At 44.9% G+C, this 11,916-nt stretch overlaps 1 protein-coding gene across 2 annotated transcripts in view; it reads left to right on the forward strand.

Moving 5' to 3' along the window:
- The first annotated feature begins 6,883 nt into the window (after positions 1-6,883).
- tmem201 (transmembrane protein 201) overlaps positions 6,884-11,916 on the forward strand; it is a 32,372-nt gene continuing 27,339 nt past the window's right edge. For both annotated transcript variants that reach the window (XM_064922870.1, XM_064922871.1), the window contains exon 1: positions 6,884-7,101. In XM_064922870.1, the coding sequence (XP_064778942.1) occupies positions 6,992-7,101 (110 nt within the window). In that variant the 5' untranslated portion in view covers positions 6,884-6,991. The remainder of the gene's footprint in view (positions 7,102-11,916) is intronic.

Genomic DNA, 11,916 nt, shown 5'->3' on the forward strand with positions numbered 1-11,916 from the left:
AGACCTCCTAGGTGGCTATTGGCAGGTGCCCCTCTCCCCAGAGGCCAGAGCCAAACCTGCGTTCTCCACTATCAGAGGACACTGGCAGTTCAAGGTCCTGTGCTTCGGCCTGTGCAACGCTCCAGCTACTTTTGAGCGTTTGATGGACAGCGTGCTGGATGGCATCCCCCGACAGCAGTGTCTGGTATACCTCGATGACATCCTGGCCCATGGCAGCCCCTTCTAGTCAGCCCTGGTGGCGCTTCGGCGTGTGCTGGAGCGGGTGGCTGCCGCAGGTCTGAAGCTCCACCCCGAGAAGTGCCACTTCATGAGGAGAGAGGTGTCCCATCGGCCCTGTACTGCAGACGGCTGCGGCCACTGTGAGCGGTGAGAGGGACGGGAGAGAGAGCTGTGTGCTGAGGCGTGCGGGCCTGTCTGCTGTGAGCTGCAGACTGTTGACGTGGCTGAATGGGGGCAGCAGCAGGGACAGGACACAGACCTACAGCCAGTGCTACAGTGGGTAGAGGCGCAGGTGAGGCCACCATGAGGTGACGGCGCTCTCACTCGCGACCAAAGTGTTGTGGTCAAAGTTTGAGAGACTGCGGCTGGCTGATGGCGTGCTACAGCGGGGCATGGAAAGAGTCAGCTACGGGAGAGGAGAGGTGGCAGGTGGTGGTCCTAAAAGCACTGCGGGAGGCTGTGCTCCAGACTACTCATGGGGGGGGACTGGACACTTTGGGGTCACAAAAACACTCCGCCGCCTCCGTCAGGGCTTTTACTGGGGGCAGCTCAAGAGGGATGTGGAGGACTTTTGCCGCCACTGTGACCACTGCACAGCGAGAAAGGGCCCCCCAGGCCGCTCTCATGCTCAGCTCCAACAGTTCCCATTGGGGGCTCCCATGGAGAGGGTGGGATGTAGTTGGGCCATTCCCCACCACAGACAGTGGAAACCACTGGGTGCTCACGGCCATGGACTATTTCACAAAATGGACTGAGGCCTATGCTCTGCCTGACCAGGAGGCAGAGACCATTGTTGACGCCCTGATGGCAGGGATGTACTGCAGGTTTGGAGCTGCAGAGTCCATCCACAGCGACCAAGGCAGAAACTTTGATTCCTGTGTGTTCGCCACCATGTGTGAGAGGCTGGGTATGCCCCGCACTACTCCTCTCCATCCTCAAAGTGATGGCCTTGTGGAGCACTTCAACAAAACGGTTGGACAGTAGCTGGCCATCGTTTCTGCCAAACACCAGCGTGACTGGGACAAGCACCTGCCTATGGTCCTCATGGCATGCTGCTCCGCTGTCCAAGACTCCGCTGTCCAAGACTCCAAAAGGCAGATGCCCCAGGTTGGACAGTCACTGGGTGGGACCCTGCAGCGTCCTGGAGAGGGTAGGGGAGGTTGTTTACCGGGTGTAACTTCCTCCCAGGGGGAGAAAGGTGGCACTGCACCGGGACAGGTTAGCCTCATACAGCCTCATACAGAGGGGCTTCTTCTCCCCAAACTCCCCCCTGTGTCACCGCGTGGTTCCCCGGAGCCATGGACTGCATTCCCCATTCCCGCTTCCTTGTCCCCCATATCCCTTCCTTCATCCCCTGGGTCCCAGAGGGGCAGCCCTCTGCCACGGATGGAGCCCCCTGTTTCACATCTGGACACTCTGCGACCATCACGGCCACGCAGGCAAAGGAGACCTCCGGGTCGCTTCAGAGACTTCGTTTGTTCCCTCGGGGCCGAGGGACTTTGTGGTAGGGGGGTTGTGTAGCGGCCCGCACAGACAGCTGTGTGTTATGTGTTAGGCTATTAGTGGGTTGTGTTGTACTTACCAGTGTTCGCGGGGTCCGACATGCCAATCAACCTGCTCTCTGCCAATCATGGGAATGCCTGGAATGTTCTGATGCCGGGCATCCTGGCGGTTGGCGGAGTGGCGTGGAGGGGGGTTGGGCAGGGTGATGGAGCATTGGAAGTTAAGAACAGCTTTAGCCATTGTTCTCTCTCTTACATTTGGCCTTCACAAGAGAAGCTCACGGTTGGTTATTTGGCGTGGGCTACGGCCAAACAGTAGCCTGTGTAAAGTTGGGTTAATAAACCATCAATTCGTAAACTCAAGCCTCAGTCTGAACAATTGTTCCTTTATGATCTAGTCAGGTCATTACAATATCAAGTATGGTGATGAGACAAAGCCCAGTGGCTGGCAGTGGGAGAAGATGGAGCGAGATCGATTTTGGCCGACATTCTGCTAATTTTCTCATCTATGAAATATTTGATCTCCATACAGTTTTCTGTTTCCAAAACTAAAATCTATAACAGAGTGGGCCGTGTTTTGTAGACTTTACCCTTTGCCAATAATTTTTTAAAAAATGCATTGTTTACAAGCGCGCTTCACAGAGTAGGCGTTCCCGAACGGGAAGAGGTCTCCATGTAGTGTTGTGTCTCTTGTCGTGATGAGTGTTTTGTCCTACTTTTTTTTTTACCCAGCCCCCGTCCCCGCAGGAGTCCTTTTGCCTTTTGGTAAGCCGTCATTGTAAATAAGAATTTATTCTTAACTGACTTGCCTAGTTAAATAAAGGTTAAAAAAACTAAAATATATCACATGAATCAATAAGCAAATAAATGCACCAATATGATCTCAATAGCTAGTGCTTGGCTCTACCCTGATGCAGACAGTGTCGAAAAAATGGAGACAGTAACAAAGGTTTATTACTAGAACAGGGGGCAACAGGTCAACAGGTCAAGGGCAGGCAGTGGTCAGTAATTCAGGTCAGAGTCCAAAAGGTACAGAAGGGCAGGCAGTCTCAGGGTCAGGGCACGCAGTCTCAGGGTCAGGGCAGGCAGAGGTCAGTAACCCAGGTCAGAGTCCAAAAGGTACAGAAGGGCAGGCAGTCTCAGGGTCAGGGCACGCAGTCTCAGGGTCAGGGTACGCAGTCTCAGGGTCAGGGCAGGCAGAGGTCAGTAACCCAGGTCAGAGTCCAAAAGGTACAGAACGGCAGGCAGTCTCAGGGTCAGGGCAGGAAGAATGGTCAAAACCAGGAAAACTAGAAGACAGGAACTTTAGAAAAGACAGGAACAAGGGGAAAAACACTGGTAGGCTTGACAAACAAAACGAACTGGCAACAGACAAACAGAGAACACAGATATAAATATGTTTATATATTATCTCTTGTTATATAAGTGGGGGTGGAGACAATCACAAAGACGAAACAGGTCAGGGTGTGACACCTTAGTTGTTCTGCCCACTATGATTAATTTGCTCCCATTGGAAACGACATGCTCTGGACTAGCTTGGGTTAGTTATAAGCAATATTTGCTACTGGCCTTGTTTGTTGTGATTGAATGGCAAAGACACACCCAAGAAACACCCACATTAAACCACATCCCCAAGACAACAAAGGTCATGTATATAACCACAGTTATGTGAGCTATTGGATCACTCCAATATCGTATCTTTCCGTGAGCAGGCACTACTTCCACCTCGTGTTCTTTTCGAGGCACCGTAGATAACTGACAAAGAGGATTGGAGTGATCCAATAGCTCACAAAACTGTGGTTACATATGTAACCTTTGTTATGTAGCACTATATTCGATCACTCCAATATGGTATCATAATACCCGATTAATCAGTGAACTAGGTAAGGGCCAGACATAGAGCAAAGTCCCGTAGGACTGAGCTCAGGCCGGTCCTAGTTGCTATGTCCCTCCGGGAAGTGGAGGCAACTTCCAGCAAAGCCGTTCCGACATAATTTGCGGGGGACAACAATGATTCGACAGTACCTACAAATATAAGGGCCGGTCCACGTCTGTCAAATAAGAATGAACTGTTAAGACAGAGGGTGACACTCTTATTTGTACCCATTCTGAAAAACATGCAGTACTCACTGAAAAGGTGTTCACCCTCTTAGTGGAGGTAATAGCCAGCAGGAATGCCATGGATAGGTGCTTCAAAGTCATCAACTCTAGGGACTCGAGGGCGGTTTAGCAATCGTTGACAGCACCACGTCAATGTTCCAGTTTGGCACCGAGCGGGCCATTGCTGGTTACAGACGTCAAACTCACTTCATAAATTTGGCGAGCAATGTGTAGCCAGCCATGGGTCCCTCTTGGCCTTCATCATGGCATGCTGAGATAGCGGCTAAATACGCTCTCAATGTGGATGCCACTCGGCCCGCATCGAGCAGTGTCTGTGAAAACCGTAAAACCATTTGCACATATGGCTCAGAATATTCCCCACCACATTTGATATGACGCATAGGTGGAAGAAACCACAACGTGTTCACCCCATTGTCCTGAAAGCCTAGACTAGTCCAATAACATCTCTCAGAGGCTAAGCCCGAAGCTGGAGGTGGTGCGGGTCTGGATGCCACAGTGTTCCCCCAGCCTGAAGAGTAGGTCGGGACTTATGGGCAGCTACCATGGAGTGCCCGAGAGGAGAGACAACAGAAGGCTGAACCATGGTGGTCTCAGCCAGCATAGAGCTATCAAGAGCAGCTGGTTGCCAATCAAGATGACCCGGTCTAGCATAGCTGTGATCAGGGGAAATGGTAGGGCTGGAACTGTTGAAGAGCTAGTGAACCACCCTGAGCTCCAGCACATTGATGTGTTGACCACTCCATGGGAGGCTCCAGCGGCCAGCTGCCTCTGAACATGCCACCTCAACCCATCAGAGATGCTTCAATGCACACCAGCTCTCTGCGGTGGACTCTGATCAGGCTCAACCCCTTTAACAGGGACAATCACTTCGATAGGATCCTCAAACATTCACTCAAAACTATCCATTTTAAAATAAGGCTGTAAAGTAACAAAAAGTGGAAAAAGTCAAAGGGTCTGAATACTTTCCAAATGCACTGTACTATGTCTATAGTAAACACTGCACGATAATGTAATAGTTAAGATTACTACGGACCTACAGTATCAGCCTTTGTCTCATACACTATCTGAATGAAGGAGAGGAGACATGAATGGTTGTAGCTTTTCCATGAGGAAAAATAATTAAGCCAACAGTGTAAACTGCCAGACAGTGAAGGGGCAGGGCATTCTACCTCACACACGTTTATATCTTATTTCTTGCTTTACACGTGTGGGTCGGCTGTAACTCACGGCACATTTATAGATTATTTCTTGAAAAATAAGTGGGGGTGGAGGTTGGCAGGACTTAAGGGAAAGTGTGTTTATAACCGTGCTTAGTTCTGCAATGGTCACCTCTCATTAATCTAGCTACTTTGCATAGCTTGTTATCTTGCTCACTCTCAGGGGAGAACTGCAAGTCCGCCAGAGCGAAACATAAACAGTCTCCCGATCTTGCGGGTTAGGTAAGGTCCCCGAACCCAAAAGCTATAACTGGGAGGGTTCCGGTGGACAGACAAGTCACACAGACAACTTAGACAAAATCAAATCAAATTGTATTGCTCACATTCACATATTTAGCAGATGTTATTGCGGGTGTAGCAAAATGCTTGTGTGAAGCGAAATGCTTGTGTTTCTTGCTCCAACAGTACAATAGTATCTAACAGTTCACAACAATGCAAACAAATCTAAAAGTAAAAGAATGGAATAAAAAAATATATAAATATTAGCACGAGCAATGTCAGAGTGGCATTGACTAAAATACAGTATGTACATATGAAATGAGTAAAACAGTATGTAAACATTATAATAGTGACTAGTGTTCCATTATTAAAGTGACCAGTGATTCCATGTCTATGTACAGTGGGGCAAAAAAGTATTTAGTCAGCCACCAATTGTGCAAGTTCTCCCACTTAAAAAGATGAGAGAGGCCTGTAATTTTCATCATAGGTACACTTCAACTATGACAGACAAAATTAGAAAAAAATCCAGAAAATCACATTGTAGGATTTTTAATGAATTTATTTGCAAATTATGGTGGAAAATAAGTATTTGGTCAATAACAATATAATTATTTGGTCAATAACAATATCAAATCAAATGTAATTTGTCACATACACATGGTTAGCAGATGTTAATGCAAGTGTAGTGAAATGCTTGTGCTTCTAGTTCCGACAATGCAGTAACAACCAACAAGTAATCTAACTAACAATTCCAAAACTACTACCTTATACACACAAGTGTAAAGGGATAAAGAATATAAATGTACATAAAGAATATGTACATAAAGATAAATGAATGAGTGATGGTACAGAATGGCATAGGCAAGATGCAGTAGATGGTATAGAGTACAGTATATACATATGAGATGAGTAATGTAGGGTATGTAAACAAAGTGGCATAGTTTAAAGTGGCTAGTGATACATGTATTACATAAAGATGCAGTAGATGATAGATTACAGTGTATACATATACATATTAGATGAGTAATGTAGGGTATGCAAACATTATATTAAGTAGCATTGTTTAAAGTGGCTAGTGGTATATTTTTTACATCAATTTCCATCATTAAAGTGGCTGGAGTTGAGTCAGTGTGTTGGCAGCAGCCACTCAATGTTAGTGGTGGCTGTTTAACAGTATAATGGCCTTGAGATAGAAGCTGTTTTTCAGTCACTGTGGGGACAACGTCATTGATTAACTTATTGATGAAGCCAGTGACTGATGTGGTGTACTCCTCAATGCCACCGGAAGAATCCCAGAACAGTCACTGGTTCTTCCTGTTTTATTTTTATTTAAAATATATGATGTAGATAAGGAGAGATTGTGTGCAAGGGTTAGAGAGGCTAGTGGGGATTGGAGTTTGGGTGGTGTAGTGGAGGGAGGAAAGTGGTGTCTAGAGCTCTATTCCACGTTCTTAGAGGAACAGGACTGATGAAGAGTGACTGGCCTCACACTCCAGTACAGTAGGTGGCGGCTTATGCACCTTTAACGTTGGATTTGATCCTCCAAGCCAATCCCAAAGAAGACGAAGAAGACGAAGAAGAGGCGGGGCCTCTTTCCTCTCTGAAAGAGATCAATTCGGAGTTTGCCTCGTGCATGCTCAATACATGTCTGGAAATATAAACACTAGCTGCCATACACTTCTGTTTTAGATAACTGCCAAACACTGGGAATAAATGGAGGCGTTCAACCAGCTGATCTTGGAATATCCTCAATTCATGTACGGAGGAGCCGGAGCAACGGTCTTTATGGCTGGGGGAGCTCTGATTTACAAAATTGCAACAAGGTATGCAGTTAACTAGCTAGTCTGCCATGTTTGCGTATCATATTTCACGCAGCTAATGAGCCAACTAACACGTAATCATACACTACTAACATTAGTTGCAGCCATCTAAAGCGATCAATATAAGATCCTATGACCAAATAATATTCCTGCAAACCGTCTGTCAACCTGTAATGAACTAGCTAGATAGCTGCAAGCTAACTAACATTGTCCATGGCGAGTGGGCCCCCGCGTGCGCCTTTGATTAGTAGTAACATTACGCTACAGGATGTCCGCCTCGAATGTATCACGTTTTATTTATTTTAACACACCCGGTAGTTCGCTAGCCTTAACCTAGTCTGATATAATTAGTCTATAATACAATCAATTGGTATCTACTAGTGGTGAAACGGTTCACAAAACGGACGGTTCGGTACGATACAGTGGTGTCACTGTTCGGTAACGTTACGGTTTCAACATTAAGTCACATTGCAGTGCCTTAAACCAAATAGGACCACTTGAGACTGGTTAATTGAAGAAGAAAAAAAAACGGATTTTCAAGTTTTCTTTTAAGATTAGGGTATCCACATGATCTGCTTTGAGCACAGATCGGCTTGCTGTGACAATGTCAGCCGCTGTGGAGAATACCCTCTCGCACAGAGGTCCCAGGCACAGCCAGGTAGCGCCTTGCTAACATGGCAACATGAGGATATATTAACTCGTTTGTCTTCCACCATGTAAGTGGATCAACATCCAGTGCAATAGAGTCCACTTCCTGGTATGAGGTCATCTCCTCTATGACCTTGGCTCCCTCCTCCTGGAACAATCCCCAAAAAGCTCAGCCATGGTAGACTTCTTTTCTGGAGGAGAACCCCTGTCAGCTGCCATCTCTGGAGAGGGGTTGGCTCCTGTGGTATCTGTGGCTTGACCTTGCAGAATTAAATTAGATGAAAATTGCAATCTCTGAATTGGCTTTAAAAATATGATTTGTTAGAAATATATCAGATACTATTATGACAATTGCAATTATTACTTTATCATTTTTAGATCACTAATTAATAAAAATAATAAATGTCACATGAACAAAATAAATACAATACCTGTTGTATATTGGTCACAATCTCTGCTGTGAGTTCATTGTAGACTCAGACGAGCAGCAGCATCCTGGTGCAGCAGTGACTTGAACCCGGGGTCCAAAGCAGTGCTCTTGTGTAAGAAGTCTTGGACATCAGGGTCAGCATATCTAGGCTCCAGGTTAACTCTGATAGCAGTCTTGACATCCCTTACTGCGGGTTCATCTTCATCAGATGTCACCATTGATTTCAGAATCATTGTTTTTCATAGGCAGGACCATGGAAACTGATGGAATGCTCTGTGCATATGTGTTGTGACTGTTTTGAGAGGTTTGCACACTTTGATAACTTCCTCTGCTTGTCTTATGTCATTTTCAGACAGTCACTATTGTTGACATTCTTCCTCACAGCTTGATCAGTCAGTGTAGAATACACCAACTTTCTGCTGAAGGTATCTCTCAGCCATGTCATGGCTTAAATTCCATCTAGTAGGGACATCTTGGATTAGTTTGTGGTTTGGCAGCTCCAGCATCTCCTGTTTTGTCTTGAAAACATGTTCAGCAGTTGTGCTTTTATGAAAGAAGGATATACCACCTTCCTGATCTTTGCTAGGAGGCGAGAGATTGGATTCACTGACATTTCTTTTTGAGATGCTTGATTAATTACGTGAGCAAAGCATCCTATCTGTGGCCCCAATCCAGCTAGTGCAACTGCATTTACACTATTTCTAGCGTTGTCAGTGGTCACAGGAATTGTTAAATTATCCCTCCAACTTCCACACTGCAACTACTTCCCTTAGCCCTTCCTCCAAGTTTACACTGGTGTGACTACACTCAAGGGGACGTGTTTGAAGGACATGGCTTTTTATCTCCCACTCTGCCGTAATGAAATGAGCCGTTACAGTAAGGTAGCACTCTGTAGATCAAGTAGTCCAACTGTCTGGTAGCGAAACAGACAGCGGTTTTGACAACTCGCTCTCAAGTTCTTTATTTTTAAAAAACATTTATTTTAATTTGACCCCCTTTTCTCCCCAATTTCGTGGTATCCAATTGTTAGTAATTACTATCTTGTCTCATCTCTACAACTCCCGTACGGGCTCGGGAGAGACTAAGGTCGAAAACCATGCGTCCTCCGAAACCCAACCAAGCCGCACTGCTTCTTTAACACAGCGCACCTCCAACCCGGAAGCCAGCCGCACCAATGTGTCGGAGGAAACCCCATGCACCGGACTACCTTGGTTAATGCACACCTCGCCCAGCCCGCCATAGGAGTCGCTGGTGCACGATGAGACAAGGATATCCCTACCGGCCTAACCCGGACGACGCTAGGCCAATTGTGCATCGCCCCACGGACCTCCCGGTCCCGGCCGGCTGCGGCAGAGTTTGGGCGCAAACCCAGAGTCAAGTTCTTTATTTTAAACATGTTTAAACATATTTCTGAACCCCGCATTCTACTACAGAGAAAGGTCTTGTATTTGCCGCTATGAATTTTGCTATCCCTGCGCTGATTTTTTGATAGCCCTACCGTAGTCAGCCGCATATTGTTGCTTGAAGGCTGTGGGGAGAGGTGGTTGCTGTTTCACTTTTTTCGCGTAGTCCCACCAATTGGCACTTTGGGGTGATGTCTGCGCAAATGAGTAGTCATGTTACTCGTATTGCCACTCGAATAGTCTATCGGCAATGAACAGAGCCTACATATTGTGGAAATTTTATCCACCACATGTTGGCAATCCCCGTTCTAGTTTACAGGGAAACCGAAATGTTCCCAGGCGGCAGACCTGAATGATACTGGTGCGTCTTCTAGTTCTGGCTTGCCATGTTGCTCCTTTGCATTTACCTAACTGCTAATTCCTTCATCGGCTAATTGCTGCTACGACGGTCTCTCAGCTCTGTTCTCGCTGGAGTGAAATAACTAATGAGCGGAGCAACTTTTTTTGTTTTTTTGAATACAACCTAATTACTATGTGGATATTTTTCCCATGTTAATTTACATGCCATTGGTTTATGCAATAATGTTTTCTTTACAATGATATGTGTATATATTTTCCTAGCTATAATATATGATTAAAGTCATGTTCAGTTCACTGTGCCACGTGAAAATCTACAGCCTCAAACGTATATTCTGAAGGTTTCATACAATTACACTCAAACTTAACATACTCTACTGGTTGTCTATGCGGTCTCAATTTTCGACATTTGCTCACCAATACTAGCTATTGAACCAAGCATGCCATGAAAATGGTATATTCTGAATCGGGAGGTTGGAAAACAATCCACAATTTTAAGATTGAAATCTGAATAAAGTGTGTTTCGTGGCATGTTTGGTTAAATAGTTAGAACGTTTTATATTGCATATTCAGTTTTCTATTGAACCAAGAATGCCATGACAAGGAGATTTATTTATTTGGATTTCAATCTAAAATTAAAAAAGAAAGATGTGGATGTTTTATCATCCTCCCCTTATTCAGAATTTACCATTGTCATTGCATGTTTGGTTCAATAGCTAGTATTGGTGAGCAAATTGTCTCACATTTTGGTACCGCATAGACAATTGGTAGAGTAAATTTAAATGTAATTTCATTCAACATTCTTGCTTGTAAGGAACATTTACACGATTTTGCAGGCATTCGTTTCAGGCTGTATATACCAATTAATTGTGTATTATGGCCTGATTAATTGGACTAGCCTAAACCATGCTGTTTGCAGATATAGTTAGCTATTTAGTTTTACAATCAAGTCACACTTTTGCATGACTATCCTATGATGTGTTTCTGCGAAACCATGTTCCATCTAGCCAGAGGTGGTACCAAGTCACGATTATTGAAGTCGCAAGTAACAAGGTCAAGAGTCTCAAGTCTAGTCACAAGTATAATGGGTGAAGTCCAAGTCATGCATTCTAAGAGCAAGTCTCAAGTCTAGTAAAAAAAAAATCTATACATGTAGTTGAACTTGTCATTGCAAATCTTTGTATTTGTATTGAGGCTACCAGGCAGCCCTTTTTCTTATTTTGTCTATAACATATATTTTGATTGTCATTGTAAAATAGGGACCTTGTAGCAGTCATAAGGGCATGAAATCAGCAGAAGACAAGGCAGGTTGATGTGCTCAGAGTAGATTTATTTACAGGTCTTGGTGATCCAATGGTGAAATAGCCTGTGTATGAGGCTTAACCTGTCCTATCTGAACGGACATAGGTAGAGGAGGGTAAGACTGCACAGCTTCCCCTTGAAACCAAATTGAATGTCTAACAGAAGCTCAAACAGGTACATACAGCATTTGGCCCCTCCTAGGATCATACAATTACCCACTTGGCAATTACAACCGATAAACTGGTTCTACAATGTAAAAGGCAATTCCCCATCATTGGTACATTCGTCTTAATCAGACTTAATTATATTTCATCACCGTTCACACATGGAACAATAATTCATCTTATTGAACCTACTGACTCAGTGCCTATTTCTATGTGCAGTGAGGCACGTGCACTCCTATAATGCACAAGCTGAATGACAGACCTAGGACACAGAACTCCAACACCCTGGGATATATGAACAAAGAAAACCACACATTGAGTTAAATAAACAGAACTTCTACCTCCATGAGTCTTGCGAACGTTCATGTGCGTAATAAACATTGCTCCCACTCAGAGGGTAAGAAATGGTAGGACTAAATTAAAATGTATGGTATGAATCAAATGTCTAAGTGTTGCAATAAAAGCTATGTGGATGGAATGATGAAACCCCAGCAATTATAGATTTGCTACATGC

The sequence above is a fragment of the Oncorhynchus masou genome, chromosome 18 (genome assembly GCF_036934945.1).
Source record: "Oncorhynchus masou masou isolate Uvic2021 chromosome 18, UVic_Omas_1.1, whole genome shotgun sequence".
NCBI lineage: Eukaryota > Metazoa > Chordata > Actinopteri > Salmoniformes > Salmonidae > Oncorhynchus > Oncorhynchus masou.